Genomic DNA, 21341 nt, shown 5'->3' on the forward strand with positions numbered 1-21341 from the left:
CCCCGACTTAAGACTCTCCCTGTATGCTCTCTAATTCCCCAGGTTCATCCTGTGTTACTAGAACCTGAGGTCTCAGTCCCCGGATCAACAAGCACGGACTGGACTAGGTGCTCGAGACAAAAACAGGAAAAGCCGATCCGGCCCAGCCCTCCGCGCAGCGGAGGAACCGGACCCTCCGCCCGCCAGGAGCTCTGCACGGGCCACCCTCAGCCTCCGCGCAGGCGCCACCCCACGCCGCCCCAGGCTTCCTCTCCGCGAGGAAGTGGAGGACTCCGGTCTCAGGCCGCCCCCTAAGGCCGACCGCGCGGGGCGGAGCGGGTGGAGCCCAACGGCCCCGACGCCGCCTGGTCGCCTAGCAACGCCCCCACGCGGAGCCATGCAGGCGGGCGGCAGCAGGGAGCTGGAGGCCAGGAATTACTTGGAAAAACACCGGATTATGGAGTTGGTAAACTATCTCACCAGCACCCTGCTCTTTTTCCGGCCGGGTAAGAGTCTTGCTTACCGCTTGGCTTTCGATCCCACCCGCCTCCCTGCCCGGTTGGTTCCCAGAAACTCCCGGTACCGCCCTCCCTGCGCGCTCGCACCCCGGACCCGCTCGCCTCCCCGAGACCCCGCAGCTCGCCCTCCCGGCCCGGCCTCTCGGCGGCTGGAGCCCCACAGCCCGCGAACGCCGTGGCCCTGAGTCAAGCGAGTACTGGTTGAACGGCCTCTTTTGTGCCGGCCACTGGCCAGGTGCGCGGGGCTCTCCTAGGGGGAGGCTCGCGGCGGGTGGGGAGAGGCTCGGGGGAGGGTAGTCCTTAACACTAGCGGAGTGTGGGCGAGTGTGGGCGAGGGCCTGCGCGTCAGGGTCCTCTTCTGGAGAACCGGGAGCAGTACCGAGCTGTGGACACGTGGGGAAAATTGAATGGGTAATATATAAGTTAGCCCTATGGCTGGCAACCAACACGTGTTTGATTTAGATTTTTTAATAAAAGTATATGCGTATGGGGTTTAAAAGTCAAAAAGCACCCCAAGACTTATAGAGAAGAACCGCGTTTCCCTCCCTGTCCCAGATTCCTGTTGTAAAGAATGATTGCCAACTCCCTGATATTTCTAGATCACAGACTTGACTGCTACTTACCAATGTCCCCTCAGCCCCCGGGGTTTAGATTTAGCTTTATTTATACTGTGTAGGAGGAAACGTCAGCTCGCTTACAGACATGCACGTACACTCACACCTGTTCCCACTCATCCCCACCTTTCCAGTAAAATTATAATTCAGTTTTGGTGTGGCCAGCATTTAGAATGTGCATTATTATTATTAGGCAAATATCCACAGCGAATCCGTGTAGCATGCTATGACTGTATTTCCTTTGTTGATTTCCTGGAAATTAGTAATACCACCGTTTTTTTAAAAAAATATATTTTATTTATTTATTTGACAGACAGAGATCACAAGTAGGCAGAGAGAGAGAGGAGAAAGCAGGCTCCCTGCTGAGCAGAGAGCTGGATGCAGGGGCTCCATCCCAGGGTTTTGGGATCATGACCCCAGCCAAAGGCAGAGGCTTTAACCCATTGAGCCACCCAGGCGCCCCAGTAATACCACATTTTAAATGTTGACTTAAATTTTCTGTGTCATTACTACTCAGTCATCGATATTCTCTTTTGGTCGCAAGCAGAGCTCTCCTCCAGGTAGGACCGGAGTGTCGTGGTGTAACCACTCCCCTACCCCAGGGCATTCTTGCTCCGGACTAGACTGATGGCCCAGCTGTGCTGCTGTGTGGCTGTAATTCAGGGGTTTCCCTCTCTCTTCTCAGACCTTAACCTTTTCACCTCTGTCCTCTGTTTACAGCCTGTTTTATGGTGCTTGGGTCTCTTTCCCCCATCCCCACCCCCACCCGCACTTTTTTTTTTTTTTTTTTTTTGCCTTTTCTCCCTTCCTCTAGAGGACAGACCAAGGAGCATGCTTCATTGGAGTGGTAAATATTTTGAGAACTCATGTGTATGGTAGTGTCTCATCCTACACTCAAACATGATAACTAGGGTAGATACAATTCTCAGAAAGTACTGCCTTCAGAATTTGGAGGGCTGTGCCCCTTCCTCTTCTGATTGCCACAGTTGTTCTGAAGAATCTGATGACATGACGTCATCAGATTCTTTTTTTTTAAATATTTTATTTATTTATTTGACACAGAGAGAGAGAGAGATCACAAGTAGGCAGAGCAGCAGGCAGAGAGAGAGGGAGAAGCAGGCTCCCTGCGGAGTAGAGAGCCCGACGCGGGACTCTATCCCAGGACCCTGAGACCATGACCTGAGCTGAAGGCAGCGGCCTAACCCACTGAGCCACCCAGGCGCCCCATCATCAGATTCTTGACCTGTTTAATGAAGACTTTTTCTCTCTTCTGGAAGTTTTTATTTTATCCCTGTTCTCTCTCTTTCTCTTTTTAAATACGTGTCCTCTTTTTTTTTTTTTTAAGGTTTTATTTATTTATTTGACAGAGATCACAAGTAAGCAGAGAGGCAGGCAGAGAGAGAGGAGGAAGCAGGCTCCCTGCTGAGCAGAGAGCCCGATGTGGGGCTCCATTGCGGATGCTCGATGCCAGGATGCTCGATGCCAGGACCGTGAGATAATGACCTGAGCTGAAAGCAGAGGCTTAACCCATGAGCCACCCAGGCGCCCCTTATCCCTATTGTTTTAAATGTTTATATGCCTTGAAGTGGGTTTGTTTTTGTTTGTTTTCTCATTCACTGTGCTAGTAAGTACTTTGTAGTCTTTTTTTAGTTTGTAGATTTTTTTTTTCTGTTTCCTGCTTCTTTCCTGGCCTTTTTCTTTCAAGCTCTTTCTAATGTCAACCAATGTGGTATCTCAAGGATTCGTTTTTTTCCTTTAATATAAAAGGCTTTGAACTCGTCTGGCAAAAACAGCATTCTCCTATGGAAGGCATGGTGGGGGAAAGAGAATCTAAGATAAAGACAAATTTTCTCAGCAGAGGATAGGAAGGGGAGGTCTGGTAGTAGTTACACAATTAATATTGTAATCCTACCCCATTCATAATTTAAATAATTATCAATGTAAGAAACTGAGATGCTGTTACCCCCTGTAACAATGGGAACATTTTATTTATTTATTTATTTTTAAAGATTTTATTTATTTATTTGAGAGAGATCACAAGTAGGCAGAGAGGAAGGCAGAGAGAGAGGCAGGGGGGAAGCAGACTCCCCACTGAGCAGAGAGCCCTATATGGGGCTTGATCCCTGAACCATGGGCTCATGACCTGAGCCAAAGGCAGAGGCTTAACCCACTGAGCCACGCAGGCGCCCCGAACTTTTTCTTTTTTAAAGATGTTATTTATTTATTTGAGAGAGAGGGAGCAAGAACAAGCATCGGGGAGGGTCAGAGGGGGAAGCAGAGTCCCTGCTGAGCCGGGAGCCAGGTGTGGGACTTTATCCCAGAACCCTGAGATCACGACCCAAGCTAAAGGCAGGCAATTAACCAACTGAGCCATCTAGGCACCCCACAATGTAAACTTCTTGAAACATCTTTACAAACTCCAAAGGGAGTGGGGAGGGGCCGGAAAAATATGAAGAAATACTGAGGAGAAGCTAAGGAAGGGTTTGGCTGGTGTCCAGAGTATAGGGCAATGCCTCTCCAAGGTTCCTGCCCAGATTCTCCTAATGGCAGAGAAGAGCAGACTTGTAACTTTGGTGTCTGAGACCTTAGCCTGCTGCTGCTTGACAAGTTTCTTTGGAGTCACTTGTATTACCATAAAAATTTGCAGGCTTTGTTCTTCTACAGAGATACCCATTTCTTACTATAAATGTTTCACATTACTCACCAGAGTATGATCGATTCTCAGGAAGAAACATTATCTTTACCTCGGGTCTATCCGAAGCCTCTGGCATTATGACATGGATCCCAGTTTGAAAAGCTTGGATCTTAAAGGGATTTATGGGGGTGCCTGGGGGGCTCAGTGGGTTAAAGCCTCTGCCTTCTGCTTGGGTCATGATCTCAGGGTCCTGGGATCGAGCCCCGAATCATGCTCTCTAACTCAGCAGGGAGCCTGCTTCCTCCTCTCTCTCTCTCTGCCTGCCTTTCTGCCTACTTGTGATCTCCGTCAGCTCTGGAAACTAACAGATTTTCATAACTCATTTAACAGCAAAACCTAACATGACCTGAAGTCATTCGGTAGGAAAACGTGTCATTTCCCAGCCACAATTCTGTGCTAGGGAAGGAGGGAGTATAAATGTTTAGGAGAGGCCTTTAATAGAATTATAATTTCATTTTAAAAAAAGAGACAGTTGTAGTAACCCAGGGGAGAGATATTGCTATGGGAATGGTTAAATGAGGATAAGATACCTTTGAGAGTTACAGAGGAGGAAAAACTCAATGGAGACCATCAATGCTGACAAGGTTTGGGGTTTCTAGATGTTTCCCATATCTGAATTAGTAGAGTGCTCCCTATTAACTCCCTACCAATTCCCTAAAATGTGCAGGCTTTACTGCACATTTTAGGGAGCACATTATGGATTCATACTAGCTGTGGTCTTGGGGAAGTGATGATTATGGGGAATACCAGGCCCATAGTGAGGGCTCAATAATTATTAGCATTTATTATTAAGATGTGAACTTGAGGTTTTCTTTTACAAAAACTGATTGTCATTATCAGCTGACATTTACAGAACTTAGGTGGTTAGTAACATTTGGATCTTCCCTTCATGTTTTATTTTTTTTAATTTTTAAAGATTTATTTGTTTGAGAGAGTGCACGGGCAAGCAAAGGGAGGGAGAGGGGAGAGAGAATCTCAAGCCAACTCCATGACCAGTGCAGAGCCTGACGTGGGGCTCAATCCTGGGACCCTGACAAGACCTGACCTGAAACCAAGAGTGGGATGCTCAACCAGCTGAGTCAGCCAGGCAACCCCTCTTCATGTTTTTAAAAAGCCCTATCTTTAGGGGCGGCTGGCTTCCTCAGTCATTGGAGCAAATGACTCTTGTTCTCGGGGTTGTGGGTTCAAGCCCCATGTCAGGTAGACAGGTTACTTGAAAATAAAATATTTCTTTAAAGGTAACACTTTTATTACTTCTGCGTAAGCATTTTCAAAACATTTTCAGAAGCAGGCAGAGTATAAATTATAGACTCTAGACTTAAACATGATAAAATCTCATGTAGTCTAAGGGATATACAGTAAAAATACTTCATCAGAGAAACACACCAAGTTCCATTAGCATTATTTACTTACTCTGTCCTTAAAAAGAAAAGTAGTAAATTGAAATTCAAACTTGGCCTTTTTTCTTTTTCTGAATTTGATAAGTAGTTTGGGAGAAGCGACAGTAGACCACATACGTGACGGGATTGCCTTCAGTAACCCAATTGTTTCTATAGTCTGTTAAAATTTGTACAGAAAGGCACAAGAGAGATCTAAAAACATAATCAGAATGTGTGGGTGCTATTTGAATAAGTGTTTAAATTCATTTTTTAAAGATTTTTATTTATCTATTTGACAGAGAAAGACATTGAGAGAGGGAACAGCAGGGGGACTGGGAGAGGGAGAAGCAGGCTTCCCACGGAGCAGGGAGCCTGATGCAGGACTCAATCCTAGGACCCTGGGATCACGACCTGAGCCAAAGGCAGACACTTAAGGACTGAGCTGCTAAATTCACTTTTACTTTTTAAAACTTTACTTTTTTTAAAAAATTCTATTTATTTGAGAGAGAGAGAGAGAGAGCGAGCACATGAGCATGGGAAGAGGCAGAGGGAGAGGGAGAGGAGCAGACTTCCTGCTGAGCACGGAGCCCAACATGGGGCTCCATGCTGGACAGGACGCTGAGATCATGATCTGAGCTGAAGTCAGATGCTTAACTGACTGAGCCATCCAGGCGCCCCAACTTTTTTAAATTTAAAAAGTGTTCTCAATTCATAAAATTTGTGGGACAACCTGATACCATAAGATTCCTAGAAGAAAACACAGGGAAGAAGCTCCCTGACACAGGTCTTGGCAATGATTTTTTAGATACACTACCAGAAGCACAAAGAACAAAATGAAAAAACCAACAGCTGGGATTATGTCATATTTAAAGCTTCTGCACCACAAAAGAATCAACAAAATGGAAAGGCAACCTATAGGAGAAAATATTTGCAAACTATGTATCATTTAAGATCTAAAATGTATAAAGAACTCGTACAACTCAATAGCAAAAAAATTGATTTAAAAATGGGACACCTGGGTGGCTCAGTCAGTTAAGCATCTGCCTTCAGCTCAGGTCATGATCCCGGGGTCCTGGGATCGAGTCCCACATCAGGCTCCCTGCTTGGCGGGGAGCCTGCTTCTCCCTCTGCCTGCCACTCCCTTGCTTGTGCTCACTCACTCTCACTCTCTATCTGACAAGTAAATAAAATATATATATTTTTTTAAATGGGCAAGGCAGGGCTCCTGGCTGGCTTAGTCAGGAGAACACGGGACTCTTGATCTTGGGGTCATGAATTTGTTAGGGCTCAATGTAGCAATTAAAATAAAAAATAAAAAATAAAAATAAATAAATAAATAAATAAATAATAAAAATAAAAAATAAAAAAATAAAAATAAAAAATAAAAAACTTTAAAAAAAATGGGCAGATGAGCTAAATAGACATTTTTCCAAAGAAGGTATACAATGGCCCGCAGATACATAAAAATATGCCCAACATCACTAATTATGTTGGAAATGCCACTATGGAAAACAGTATAGAGGTTCCTCAAAAAAATTAAATCAGGGGCACTTGGGTGGCTCAGTGGGTTAAGCCTCTGCTTTCGGCTCTCAGGGTCCTGGGATCGAGCCCCGCATCGGGCTCTCTGCTCAGTGGGGAGCATGTTTCCCCCTCTCTCTCTGTCTGCCTCTCTGCCTACTTGTGATCTCTGTCAAATAAATAAATAAAATCTTAAAAAAAAATTAAATCGGAACTACCATATGCCTCAGCAATTCCACTTCTGGGTGTATATCCAAAGGAAATGAAAACAGGGTCTGAAGGAGAGATCTGTTCACTCATGTTTACTGCTGCATAATTCACAAAAGCCAAGGTATGGAAACAGCCCAAGTGTCTGTCTACAGATAAATGAATAATGAAGCTGTGGTATATTTATACAATGGAATATTATTCAGCCATGAGAAAGAAGGAGATCCTGCCATTTGCAACGAGGATGCCCCTTGAGGATAGGCTAAGTGAGCTAAGTGAGAGAAAGACAAATACTGCAAGACACCACTTATACAAGGAATCTAACAAAGCCAGTTGTAGAAATGGAGTAGAATGGTGAGTGGAGCTGTTGTTTGAGGGCAAGTAAGGTAATTCTTGGAAATTAATGCACAGCATAGGACTTACAGACAGTATCACTGTATGATAAACACTAAATTTGCTAAGAGACTAGATCTTAAAGAAATATGTGGTAAAGGTGTCAGCAAATACTACAGTGACAATCATATTGCAAATTAAAAATGTACCAAATCAACATGTTATGTAAACTTACATAATGCTATATGTCAGTTATATCGCAGAAGGAGTCCTTATCTGTTAGGGATACATGCTCAAGTATTTATTAATGAAATATCACTGTAATTGACTTCAAAACAATACAGCAAGAGGGAGGCCTGGATGAGATGATGGTGAAATGAGACTGGCCACAAATTTTAAGTTAAAATGGGTTGACAGGTTCGTTATACTTTCCTACTTTTATTTATTTATGAAATTCTCAAGAAAAAGCCTTTTTTTTTGAAGATTTTATTTATTTATTTGAGATCACAAGTAGGCAGAGATGCAGGCAGAGAGAGAGGAAGAAGCAGGCTCCCTGTGGAGCAGAGAACTCGATGCAGGGCTTGATCCCAGAACCCTGGGATCCTGACCAAGCTGAAGGCAGAGGCTTTAACCCACTGAGCCACCCAGGCACCCCTCATGTTATACTTTTTTTTTCTCCCCCTCGACACTTATCTACAAATTAGAATCACCTGAGGAGCTTTTTTAAAAATTCCCAGGTCCTATATCTGGGGTAGAGTAATTAATTGTCTAATGTCTTGTTTTGCTTGTGAGCAAGGTGTAATACCCCAGTGCCTAGTACAGAACCTTGAACGTAGTTATTTAATAATTGTTAAATGACTGTTTCCATGTGTGATATATCTTAATTTTATATCAGAAAGAATTGGAACCATTCTTTTACAGAAAAACCAAGAGAGTATTTAATATCTATATTGGAACGACTGAGAATTGCCAAAGTAACAGGCGTGGCTTTTCCTTTCTTTATGGATCACTCTAACATCGTGTCTATGTTTGAGATGATGGACACTTCACATAAAGGCACCATATCATTTGTGCAGTACCGAGAAGGTCAGTATCTTCTACTCACTGAAGTAAAAGCTCGTGCTCATTTTTGAACTTTCCTTAGTTGAAAATAATGCTCGCTTCATGAATTTTCCTTTCTTCTCATTCTGACTTTACAGGCCTGAAAACCCTGGGTCTGTTGGATGAAGATGAAGTTTTACAAGATGATGGACATGTGATAACTTTGGAAAAATTCAGATCTGAAGTGTAAGTTTATTTTGATGTGGCTGATATTTAATGGACATGACTTTGAGGTACAAGGACTATAATTTAAAACAGAAGTTCCTACCTTTTGACAGAAACATTTCATTCCCTTGAAACTTCCAGCTGTCTAGAAAGCAAGGAGTGACAATCAAGTCTGGAATTAGGAAATTCTGGGGCAGATTCATTCTTTTCTCAATGGGAAAGCCCAGCAGTTCTCAAAGAATGAGGGGGAGAAGCCCCAGTCTGCTAGAACTCACAGAAAAGCTTTGAGCCCAGTACACGAGTTGGAAAATCTCTTTTTAAAATATAGAGCAGTAGAAGTTCTCAGAATATTTCCTCAAAGTTATTTATCACCAAGTAGATGTTTATCGATAGTAGAGGTTGTTGGGCCTGACTAGCTCAATCAGTAGAGAATGAGACTCTTGATCTCAGGGTCATGAGTTCAAGCCCCCTGTTGGGTGCAGGGCTTACTCAAAACAAACAAACAAAAAAAACAAAACAAAAATATCAGTGTAAGTTGCATGCCAGCCCAACAATTTTAGATTTGGAGTATTACACTTGAAAAGTACTAACTAAATGCTAAATCAGGAAAAAAAAAAAAAAAGGAATAAAATTTGATAGCTGTAGGCTTCTGACCAATGTAACTCAATGCCTTTAAATATTTTGTTCTCTGAGGATTTATTAATCAAGAAATCATTATGTAACAGAGTCCAGAGCCAAGGAAAAGTTGGAAGAAAAGGAAAGTTAAAGATTCCCAGCTCGTTGTCACTTACATCAATATCAGACAAAACTGTTTAGTTCCCATCCCTACCCTTGTGGAGAAAGACTGAAACACAGTGCTCTGGCCTGAAATGTTTCGTCCAAAAGAAAAGGCTGTCTACTGTCATATGGAATGGAACTAGGAAGGATTTTATTTATTTATTTATTTTAAAAGGTTTATTTATTTATGAGAGAGAGCACGCGCACAGGGGTAGGTGGTAGAGGGAGGGGGAGAACGAGAACCTGCAGCAGACTCCTCACGGAGCCGGGGGCCCAAAGCATGGGGCTCCATCCCATGACCCTGAGATGATGACCTAAGCTGAAACCAAGAGTCTGATGCTCACCTACTGAGCCACCTAGGCGCCCCTAGGAAGGATTTTAAATGTAAGGACATTTGTGGAAAATGAGAGCAATTCTGGTTTAGTCACCATCTCATATGTTTTCTTGCAGGAAACACAGTGAATTTCCAAACCAAACACAGGAATCAATTATAAACATGCATTCTACATTGATTTTTAAAAAAAATTTATTTGCTGTGTTTGATTATCTACAGTAGTCTCCCTTAATTAGCATAGGAAATTGAAAATTCATTGTAATTTATTATCTCTGTTCTTGTATCTTACTTAACAGACAGACATAGCATTTATATTTGTAAATGGAATTACTCTTGAGTTTTTCTGGCTTCTGAGTTTTCTGTTTTTATTTTCTTAGGAACAAGAGGACTGAGAAAATATGGTCAGCATTTTAATAACACTGTAAATTCAAGATAATAAATGATTCTATAAAGTTTTCAATTGTCCAGTTTCATTAATTCCGAACATCATCATATAATTCGAAATCCAACCGGCTTCCTCTTTGTTAAAAACGAAAAACTCCAAAACAAAAAAAGATGCATCATTTTCCAGTGTTAGGCCAGTTTGTCCTCAAATTAAGTAGAATCTCAACATCTTGTTGAGCCAGTTTGTAAATTCCAACTTCATTTAAGGCTGCTGTGGCCTGAGGCTGCCCAGAATTGGACTGGAGGACGTCTTTCAGAAGTAGGGCAGAACCAACGTTCAGGTTCAAAACAATACAGGCTTCTTTGACACTGTTAAGAAAAAGAAAAAAAAAAAGGGCAGGAGGTCCATTATCTGTATCATCCACATTACTCCATAATATATTCATTTTCAGAAACAACCTCCCTGCACTGCTAGTCCATATGTCTTCTGTAAAAAGTATTGATGGATTTATTTGGCTCTTTTAAGACATTAGGACTATGTATTTGTATAGTGTTTACATTTCATTAGATTACTATAATAGGACCATTGTTTTCAATATGTATCTATTACTTCCCAAAATATAATAATGATACTAACATAATAGCCTATTATATGTAGCTTAGCGTTTAGCTAGATTAGAATATGGGAAGAGAAACAAAAAAAAATTTCAGATGACTTACTAAAATGAGCAAAAATAAATCTTTCATTTTATAATAACTTTAAAAGGAATACTTTATAATCTCAAATTCCCCCCAATAATTTAAATTTTACATCAGCAATTTCTAAAAATGTTCTTACATACATTTATAGTTATGCTTAGAATCAAAATTAATACTAAATATTTAAGAAAACAGATTTTCTTCAGGCCTGGCTTACTATTAGGTACTAAGCATAATTTTAATTTCTTCTACATCTTGAATATGGCAGAATTACACTTGTTTGCATTTTCTCTCTCTAATAACAGGCAAATAGGAGCATTCAACCAAATGCAAGAAACAAAATGCCCAACACGTAGTTTAGATCCAGTCCTGATAAATCTGGGGGGGATCATGAATCACATCTTTGATTATCTGGGTACATAATGGATATTTTAAAATTTCAATTGATGCCTTACTTATCCCACCAAACATCACTGGAACCCTGAGAGTTGTTATTAAAAAAAAAAAAAAAAAAAGGAATCAACCTCCTCTAAACATGCGATACATTAGCAGTCATTGTTAAATATCGAGCTTACTGTTTAAAATAATTTTCCGGTCTCTTGCAATAGTGGGAGAACAGGGGGAACAGGTTCCGGGTCATATCAAACTGCAGCTGAGCCGCTCCTCCTTCATTGAAGTGATTAGCCAGAATGATCTGAAACAAAGAGCAACTCATGTTACGGTCGCCTTGATCCTCGCGGCCCCGACATGCGGTCTGCTCTTACTTACTTCTTGGTAGATGTACACATCCAGCTTCTCCACAAGCATTTGCCAGAAAATTTTAAATAAGGAGAAGCAGAGCTGCTGCTCCAGCTGAAGGGAGCGGTCTCTGAGCGTGAGCAGGAGCGGGCAGGCCGAGCTGGACAGGGACATCACCGCCTGCTCGGCCTGCGACGGCAAGGACAGCCATCTGCAAGACACAAGAGCAGCATGGCCTGTGGCACTTTAAGTATGACTATAAGATTTTCCAAACGCGGTGTTTTTTGTTTGTTTGTTTGTTTGTTTGTTTGTTTTAATGTGACAGGCAGAGATCACAAGTAGGCAGAGAGGCTGAGAGAGAGAGGAGGAAGCAGGCTCCCTGCTGAGCAGAGAGCCCAATGCGGGGCTCGATCCCAGGACCCTGGGTTCATGACCTGAGTCTAAGGCAGAGGCTTTAACCCACTGAGCCACCCAGGTGCCCCCAAACATGGTGTTCTGAAAGATTTAACAGATCCTTTCAAATTCGGGGAAGTGCACGTTGGATAAGAAACGATATACAGCCCAGCATGAAAAGCTCTCTCAGAAAATAAATCTATTTGGGGTGCCTGGGTGGCTCAGTTGGTTGAGCGTCATGATCCCAGGGTCCCAGGATCAAGCCCGGCGTTAGGCTCCCTGCTCAAGGGGAGTCAGTCTGCTTCTCCCTCTCCCCGCTGCTCATGCTCTCTCTCTAATAGATAAATAAAATCTTAAATAAATAAATTTATACTTTAGTGCTTTTTTTTTAAAGATTTTATTTATTTGACAGAAATCACAAGTAGGCAGAGATGCAGGCAGAGAGAGAGAGGGGGAAGCAGGCTCCCTGCTGAGCAGAGAGCCCAATGTGAGGCTCTATCCCAGGACCCTGAGATCACGACCTGAGCCAAAGGCAGGGGCTTAACCCACTGAGCCACCCAGGTGCCCAATTTATACTTTAGTTCTAAATTAAATACCCCCTATGTAAGGAGGATGATAGTTTTTTTTAAATCCCCCAATTTTAATATGACTTACTGAAATATTTAAAACAGGCAACATGTAACCCGTATTAGCATTTAAGACATCTGCTAACTTTGTGATCTGATTTTCGGCAAGATCACAGGGACTGAAAATGAAAACACTTCCACACTGATTAGAAATACTCCATGTGACTGGCACTGTTCTCCAAGAGGACACCGTGCAGCGCACACAGAACCACAGTGGGATCAAGTGTAGAGGCAGACGCACAAAGGATACCCCTGGACCGTGCTTGGTAGAGCGGTGACAGGCCCTTCAGCTCCACACCACACACCAGCTCCCTGTATTTACAGACAGTCCTGGAGCTCAACTATGATCAGTTTATTCTGATAAAGAATGTTTGAATATATTTTAGAAAGATTTCCATCAAAAGGTAAAGTTTGTAGTATAAAGAGCCAAACTCTGCTGTCTAGATGCCTTCGAAGTTGACTATATGTATCATCTTTCAATTTGTTTTTAAGGTCTTAAAAATTAATTATTTTAAGATTTCATTTATTTATTTGTCAGAGAGAGAACGTTCATAAGCAGGCAGAGTGGCAGGCAGAGGCAGAGAGAGAAGCAGGCTCCCTGCTGAGCAAGGAGCCTGATGACGGACTCGATCCCCTGCCCCTGAGATCATGACCTGACCCAAGGCTGCATCTTAAACAACTGAGGCACCCAGGTGTCCCTTTAAGTTTTTCTTTAAATCACCGGTGCTCAGCACAAGCACACTCCCTTAATCCCTGTCACCTATTTCACTCATTCCCCCAGCCACCTCCCCCCGGTAACCAGCAGTGTGTTCTCCATTGTTAAGAGTCTCTTTCTTGATTTGTCTCTGTTTCCCCCTATGCTCATTTGTTTTGTGTCTTAAATTCTACATGCGAGTGAAATCTTATGCTATTTATCTTTCTCTGATTTAACTTAGCATAATACTCTCTAGGTCCATTCATGTCTTGCAAATGGCAAGATTTCATTGTTTATGCCTGAATAATATTCCATTGTATTACATATACTATGATACATGCACACACACACACACACACGTATGTGTGTGTGTGTGTGTGTGTGTGTATCTTTATCCATTCATCAGTTGATGGACACTTGGGCTGTTCCCCTAACTTGGCTATTATAGATAGTACTGCTATAAACATTGCAGTGCATTCATTCCTTTGAATTAGTGTTTCTGTATTCTTTAGGTAAATACCCAGTACTGGGATTGCTGGATCATAGGGTTACTTTATTTTTAACTTCTTGAGGAACCTCCACACTGTTTTCCAGAGTGGCTGCACCAGCTTGCATTCCCACCAACAGTGTAGAAGGATTCCCCTTTCTCCGTATCCTCGCCAATACCTGTTTTTTCTTGTTTTTGATTTTAGCCATTCCAACAGGTATGAGGCGATATCTCATTGTGGTTTTGATTTGCATTTTCCTGATTGTCAGCGATGATGAGTATCTTTTTATGTGTTTGCTGGCCGTCTAGATATCTTCTTTGGAAAAAATGTCTGTTCAGGTCTTCTGCCCTGTTTTTGTTTTGTTTTGTTTTCAAGTGAGCTCCATGCCCAGCATGGAGCCTAATGCAGGGCTTAAACTCCCGATCCTGAGATCAAGACCTGTGTTGAAATCAAGAGTCCCACACTCAACTGGCTAAGCCACCCAGGTGCTCCTGCCCATTTTTTAATTGGCCTATTTATTTTTTGAGTTTTAGAAGTTCTCTATATATTTTGGATATATAACTCTTTATTGGATATGGATTTACAAATATCTTCTCCCATTCTGTAGATTGCCTTTTAGTTATTGACTTTTCTTTCTGTACTGAAGCTTTTTATTCTGATGTAGCCCCAATAGTTTATTTTTGCTTTTGTTTCCCTTGCTTCAGGGGACCTATCTAGAGGAAAGTTGCTATGGTCGATATCTGAGTTCCGGCTAGTGTTCTCTTCCTGAATTTTTTTTTTTTAATCTTTTTTTTTTTTTTAAAGATTTTATTTGTTTATTTGACAGACAGAGATCACAAGTAGACAGAGAGGCAGGCAGAGCGAGAGAGAGGAGAAAGCAGGCTCCCCGCCGAGCAGAGAGCCCGATGTGGGACTCGATCCCAGGACCCTGAGATCATGACCTGAGCCGAAGGCAGCGGCTTAACCCACTGAGCCACCCAGGCGCCCTCTTCCTGAATTTGTATGGTTCCAGGTCTCACACTTAGGTCTTTAATCCATTTTGAGTTTATTTTTGTATATGGTGTAAGAAAGTGGCCCAGTTTTCATCCTTTTCAAGTAGCTGTCTAGTTTTCCCAACATGATTTGTTTTTTGTTTTAAGATTTTATTTATTTATTTGACAGACAGAGATCTCAAGTAGGGGGAGAGGTAGGCAGAGAGAGAGAGGAGGAAGCAGGCTCCCTGCTGAGCAGAGAGCCCGATGTGGGGCTTGATCCCTGGACCCTGGGATCATGACCTGAGCCAAAGGCAGAGGCTTTGACACACTGAGCCACCCAGGCGCCCCAGCCCAACAACATTTGTTGAGGAGACTGTCTTTTTCCCATTTTTCTTTCCTGCTTTGTCTTAGATTAATTGACCATATAATCATGGATTTATTTCTGGGTTTTCTATTCTGTTTTATGATCTGTATGTCTATTTTTGGGGCCAGTACTCTTTTGATGTCTATAGCTTTGTCATATAACTTGAGGTCTGGAATCCTGCTGCTTTCAGCTACACTTTTTTTTTCCTCCGAGATTACTTTGGCTACTTGAGGTCTTTTGCGGCTCCATACAAATTTTAGGATTGTTTGTTCTAGCTCTGTGAAAGATGCTGTTGGTATTTTGATAGGGATTGCATTAAATGTGTAGACTGCTTTGGGTAGCATAGACATTTTAACAATGTTTGTTCTTTCAATCCATGAGCACGGAATGTCTTTCCATCTCTTTGTGGCATCTTCAATTTCTTCCATCCGTGCTATAGCTTTCCGAGGACTGGTCTTTCACCTCTTTGGCTGGGTTTATTCCTAGGTTACCTTATTATTTTGGGTGCAATTTTAAATGGGATGGTTTTCTTAATTTCTTTTTCTGCTTCATTAATGGTGGATAGAAATGCAACAGACTTTTGTATGTTGTATATTCTCTGACTTTACTGAATTCATGATCAGTTCTAGCAGTTTGTTGGTGGAGTCTTTTAGGTTTTCTGTATACAGTATCATGTCTTCAGCAAAGTTTTACTTCCTCCTTACCAATGTGGATGCCTTTTGTTTCTTTCTGTTGTCTGATTGCTGTGGTTAGGACTTCCAGTATTAGGATGAATAAAATGGGAGAGTGGACATCCCTGTCTTGTTCCTGACCTTAGGGGGAAAGGCTCTCAGTTTTCCCCCACTGAGGATGATGTTTGCTGTGCGATTTTCACAGATGGCCTTTATCATGTTGAGGTGTGCTCTCTCTAAACCTACTTTGTTGAGGGTTTCTATCATGGGTGTTGTACTGTGTCAAATGTTTTTTCTGTATCTACTGAAATGATCATATGGTTATCCTTTCTCTATTTGATGTAACGTGTTCATGCTGAGAGATTTGCAAATACTGAACTACACTTGCAAGCCAGGAATAAATCCCACTTGATCGTGACAAATGATTTTTTTTTAATGCACTGTTGGGTTTGGCTTGGTAGTATTTTGTTGAGGATGTTTGCATCTATGTTCATCAGGGATATTGGCCTATAATTCTTTTTTTGTGGTGCCTTTATCTGGTTTTGGTATCAAGGTAATGTTGGCCTCACGGAGTGAATTAGGAAGCTTTCCTTCCTCTTCTGTTTTTTGGAATAATTTGAGAAAAATAGATATTTATCGTCTTTCAGTTTTTAGCAAACTGGATTTGAGAGTTGAGTTGTCAGAAAATACAAAAGGACTTACCTTTCTTTTTTATACAATTTTGCAGCTTCTTTAACTTCTCTAAAAACGTGGTCTACTTGGCGGGTTAACATGTCATGCTTTAAACGTTCCAGCAGGTTAATCATGTCATCAAAGACAGAACTCTCCATGGAGGCTAGCTGTCCCAGCTGCAACTTACTGAGGGTGTTATTCTCTGCAAAGACTTCCAGTGCTGCCTGTTGAAGTTGTAGGAAAAACTGAAAGCAAAAGCAGGTTCACATGGTTATTAAAATACGTCTTAAAAAAAAAAAATTCTTTTTTAACAGCTTGAAATATAATTCACGTACTACATCTTATTCATTTCAAATGGACAATTCATTGGGTTTTAGAGTACATTCAGAGTTGTGCGTTTATCACCAGAGTCAATTTTAGAATCTTTTTTTTTTTTTTAAGATTTTATTTATTTAATAGAGAAAGACAGGAAGAAAGGAAACACAAGCAGGGGAAGTGGGAGAGAGATAAGCAGACTCCCTGCTGAGCAGGGAGCCCAATGTGGGGCTCGATCCCAGGACCCTGGGATCATGACCTGAGCTGAAGGCAGACGCTTAACTGAGAGACCCAGGTGCCTCTAGAATGTTTTCTTTACCCCCAAAAGATACCCACACTTAACCATCACCTCCCAATTCCTTCCCTGCCTGCCCTCCCTACCCCCCAAACTGTAGGCAACCACTAATCTTCCTGTCTTTGTCAACTTGCCTGTTCTGGACATTTCATATAAATGGAATTATACAATTTATGGCTCTTGTGACTGGCTTCTTTCACTTAGTATATTTTCAGGGTTCATCTATGTTGTAACATATATCAATCAGTACTTAATTTCTTTTTACTGTTGAATAATATTCCAATATATTTACATTTTATTTATATTTATTCAGTCATCATTTGACAGATAATTAGGTTCTTTCCACTTTTTGTCTTTATGAATAATACCACTATGAACATTGTGTAAATTTTTTATAGACATAGGTCTTTATTTCTCTTGGATACACCTAGAAGTACAATTGCTAGATCACATGGTAATTCTAGGTTTAACTATCTGGAGATATGACAGACTGTTTTCCACAGTGACTGTACAAACCATGTGTGACCATTCAAATTTATCCAAAGCTGCACGGATAACACTTACTGTTTTATTATAGCCATCTTAGTTTATATTTAGTGGTAACTCACTGTATTTGTTTGTTTTTGAGACTGAGAGAGAGAGGGTGTGCAAGGAGCCGGAGCGGGGGGAGGGGCTGGTGGGAGAAGGAGAGACAGAATCTCAAGCAGACTCTTTACCCAGCACAGAGCCCAAGGTGGGGCTGGATCTCACAATCCTGAGATCATGAGTTGAAATCAAGAGAAACCGACTGAGCTACGCAGGCAGCCCATCTCACTGCGATTTTATTTTTTATTTTTATTTAAATTCAATTAACATATAATGTATTATTGGTTTCAGAGGTAGAGGTTTCATTGTGACTTTCATTTGCATTTGCCTGATGGCTAACTTCTTTGGGTAGTCATTTTTTCTGGGTACAGACTAAGAGTTGTAGTAAAACCAGGAGATTTCTGACAGTTAAGAAAATTTAAAATGCGAGGGGTGCCTGGGTGGGTTAAGCCTCCACCTTCGGCTCAGGTCACGATCTCGGGAGTCTTGGGATCAAGCCCTGCACTGGGCTCTCTGCCTACTTCTGATCTCTGTCTGTCAAATAAATAAATAAATCTTTAAAAAAAAAAAAAGATTAAAATGTGGGGCATCTGGGTAGCTCAGTCAGTTAAGCAGCTGCCTTCAGCTCAGGTCATGATCCCAGGGTCTGGGATTTAGCACTGCATCCTGCTCCCTGCTCAACGGGCAGTCTGCTTCTCCCTCTCCCACTCCCCCTGCTTGTGTTCCCTCTCTTTCTGTCAGATAAATAAATAATTTTTTTAAAGGAAAATTAAAATGTCATTTTCATAGTGGCATTTTCAATAGAATTCATATTATTTTTCTGTAGGGTAGCAAAAAATATTTTTCTAATAGGAATAATGCTGTGGATAATTAGCAAAAGATTAAAAATAGCCTAAATGTCCATTAACAGGGAACTGGATATGGCCACACTAGGGATTGTTCACGAATGGCCAAGTTGGAATTTTCTGCTCAAACGGAGAAGAGGCACTGGTCCTTTGGAGACTGGTGAATGACAATGTGAGCTTGAAGCCACCTGTGGCCATGCTTCCCAGAGCCTGCCCGAGACCGAAGCCAGAAGCGAATGTCTTTAGGGCAGCCATGCCTAATGCTTTCAGTTACACCAAATCCTTACCTCCTCACCCCAGCCCCCCACTCGCACTCAGGCCAACATGAATCTGGTTTCTGTCACCTACAACTCAAAAATTCCTGATGTTGAAGGGCTGTGTATGTCAGGCTTGGCACAATCTGGCAAGAGTCAGACAGCTATTAGTAGAGAATCTAAATGAATGGAGGGGTGCCTGCATGGCTCAGTGGGTTAAAGCCTCTGCCTTCAGCTCAGGTCATGATCCCAGGGTCCTGGGATCGAGCCCCGAATTGGGCTCTCTGCTCAGCAGGGAGCCTGCTTCCTCCTATCTCTCTGCCTGCTTCTCTGCCTACTTGTGATCTCTGTCTGTCAAATAAATAAATAAAATGTTAAAAAAAAAAAAGAATCTAAATGAATGGAAAGTGAACTCTGTCCACTCTTCTTTTTTCTATCTAGACAATACGAGAGCTTTAATTTTATTTTAAGCATTCACAGGCTGAAGGACCATGAAGAAAGTCAATTTTTGATGTTAAACAGATTTATAATAACAAACAAGGACAAAGAACTCATTCATGATTTGAAGAGTAACTCTAAATTTAGTTATTCTTCTGTTGACAGAAGGATCCAGTTAATTCAGCATCAGATTATAAATTTCCTAAGGATAGGGATGATGGCCAATTCACTGTCATTAACAGACTACGGCACCAAGTAAAGTGTTTAATGATGTTTCACAAATAATTCGTTGAAGCTAGAAATCTGGCCTTGAATGAGTCTCTTATTAGATCATCTGGCACAAGAAAGAGGAATGACAATTTGTTTTATGACAAAGCGTAGCAGAAAATGGAGCAGTGTGGGGGCTGAGTGAAGAAAGTACAGGATGAGGAAAACAACACATAAAAGTACACAATGAATAAATGTATTCTAATTGGGTGCCATTATAAACAAATGCTGTGATCATTACACTTTACATTATATTCATTTTATAAAATAATTATTTTGTGTCTTATTTTCCTTGCTTAGCAGAATGTTATTACATACATGGATTTCAGTTAATGTTTTTGTAGAAAAAAGGCTTTATATAGTTAAGTCCCAGCCAAAGAGTCCAGAATAGAATAAACTATGATTGTGTTTCTCAGGTTTTCATCTTGTTTATATTTGTTATTATTTTCTTTGTTCCCTATTTTTAAAAAATTTATTACCCTATATTTAATTAAGATTAAAGACTTTTTTGTTTCATTCGTTCTTTCACAGTAGAGAAATATAACTTCTATATAATACAGTACATTATACAATTTTTTGGTCATAAATTCATAATTTAAAATTTATTTTTTAAAAGATTTTATTTATTTATTTGACAGACAGAGATCACAAGTAGGCAGAAAGACAGACAGAGAGAGATGGGGGAGGAGGCTCACTGCTGAGCAGAGAGCCCGATGCGGGGCTCGATCCCAGGACCCTGAGATCATGACCTGAGCCAAAGGCAGAGGCTTTAACCCACTGAGCCACCCAGGCACCCCTTGATGCCTTTAAAACATGAGTAAATACAGGGGCACCTGAGTGGCATAGTTGTTAAGCCTCTGACTCTTGATTTCAGCTCAGGTTCTGATGCCAGGATTGTGAGATCTGGCCCAGTGTCTGCACTTACCAGGAGTCAGCTTGGGGTGCTCACTCCCTGCTCTCAAGTGTGTGCATGCACTCAAATAAATAAATCCTTAATAAATAAATAAATAGGCAGACCAAATCTGTCAACACAAAGCATTGTGTGGAAAAAGGAAAGATAAATGAAATTCCTGGATGTAAAAGTCCTTGTAATACATGCTAACCAGGGGCGCCTGGGTGGCTCAGTGGGTTAAGCCGCTGCCTTCGGCTCAGGTCATGATCTCAGGGTCCTGAGATCGAGTCCCGCATCGGGCTCTCTGCTCAGCAGGGAGCCCTCCTCTCTCTCTCTCTGCCTGCCTCTCTGCCTACTTGTGATCTCTCTCTGTCAAATAAATAAATAAAATCTTTAAAAAAAAAAAAAATACATGCTAACCAGACCCAAGGTTTTGATTTTTAGATTTATTTGAAAGATACCTCTCCCTATAAGAAATTAAATTTTTTGGATGATGTGATAATGGCACTGTGGTACTTTTTTTTAAAGGCGTTCTCTTAGAGATACATTTTGAAATATTTATCATGAAATATATCTAAGATCTTTAAAATAATCAAGGATGGGGGATGGAGAAGAGGCTTAAAACAAAACTGGTCTAAGAAGCTGGGTCACAGGCACATAGGAATCCCTTTTATTATTCGATTTACTCATATTTTGTTTCTTTTTTAAAGATTTATTTATTTGAGAGAGAGAGAGAGAGAAAGCAAGAGCACAAGCAGGAGGGACAGAGAGAGGGCTCCATGTCACCCAAGATCACAACCTGAGCTGAAACCAAGAGTCAGCTACTTAACCAACTGGGCCACGCAGGTGCCCCTCTATTTACTCGTGTCTTTTTTTTTTTTTTTTAAAGATTTTATTTATTTATTTGCCAGAGAGAGAGAGAAAGGGAGAGAGAGAGAGAGCGCACGCAAGCGAGCACAGGCAGAGGGAGAAGCAGGCTTCCCGCTGAGCAAGGAGCCCGATGTGGGACTCGATCCCAGACCTGAGCCGAAGGCAGCTGCTTAACCAACTGAGCCACCCAGGCGTCCCTATTTACTCATGTCTTGAAGGCATTCAAAAGATAGCCAATATCATCATTATTTTATTTA

General features: G+C 41.5%; 2 protein-coding genes across 3 annotated transcripts in view; one reads left to right on the forward strand and one right to left on the reverse strand.

Moving 5' to 3' along the window:
- Positions 1–219: 219 nt before the first annotated feature.
- On the forward strand, positions 220–10075 carry EFCAB10 (EF-hand calcium binding domain 10). Of its 2 annotated transcripts, none has more exons than XM_044245835.1 (4): positions 220–485; positions 8165–8329; positions 8443–8530; positions 9737–9889. In XM_044245835.1, exons 1-4 carry the CDS (start codon positions 377–379, stop codon positions 9840–9842), a joined length of 468 nt encoding a protein of 155 aa, XP_044101770.1. In that variant the 5' UTR covers positions 220–376; the 3' UTR covers positions 9843–9889. The 2 variants fall into 2 exon arrangements, with proteins under 2 accessions (XP_044101770.1, XP_044101771.1); XM_044245836.1 differs by lacking the exon at positions 9737–9889 and adding an exon at positions 9998–10075 and having other exon boundaries at positions 222–485.
- The window catches only part of RINT1 (RAD50 interactor 1), a 37337-nt gene continuing 25790 nt past the window's right edge, over positions 9795–21341 (reverse strand). The window contains exons 12-15 of the mRNA XM_044245834.1: positions 16354–16568; positions 11472–11652; positions 11279–11397; positions 9795–10373 (exon numbers count right to left, since the gene is read on the reverse strand). Coding sequence (XP_044101769.1) covers positions 10181–10373; positions 11279–11397; positions 11472–11652; positions 16354–16568 — 708 coding nt within the window. The 3' untranslated portion in view covers positions 9795–10180. The remainder of the gene's footprint in view (positions 10374–11278; positions 11398–11471; positions 11653–16353; positions 16569–21341) is intronic.

This window comes from Neovison vison, chromosome 4 (assembly GCF_020171115.1).
Source record: "Neovison vison isolate M4711 chromosome 4, ASM_NN_V1, whole genome shotgun sequence".
Taxonomy (NCBI): Eukaryota; Metazoa; Chordata; class Mammalia; order Carnivora; family Mustelidae; genus Neogale; species Neogale vison.

Bases quoted from the DNA above. Each gene is read 5' to 3' on its own strand.
- EFCAB10 (XM_044245835.1), top strand. From the start codon at position 377: ATGCAGGCGGGCGGCAGCAGGGAGCTGGAGGCCAGGAATTACTTGGAA. The intron at 486-8,164 runs GTAAGAGTCTTG...ATTCTTTTACAG, and splicing joins CCTGCTCTTTTTCCGGCCGG to AAAAACCAAGAGAGTATTTA. The intron at 8,531-9,736 runs GTAAGTTTATTT...GTTTTCTTGCAG, and splicing joins GAAAAATTCAGATCTGAAGT to GAAACACAGTGAATTTCCAA.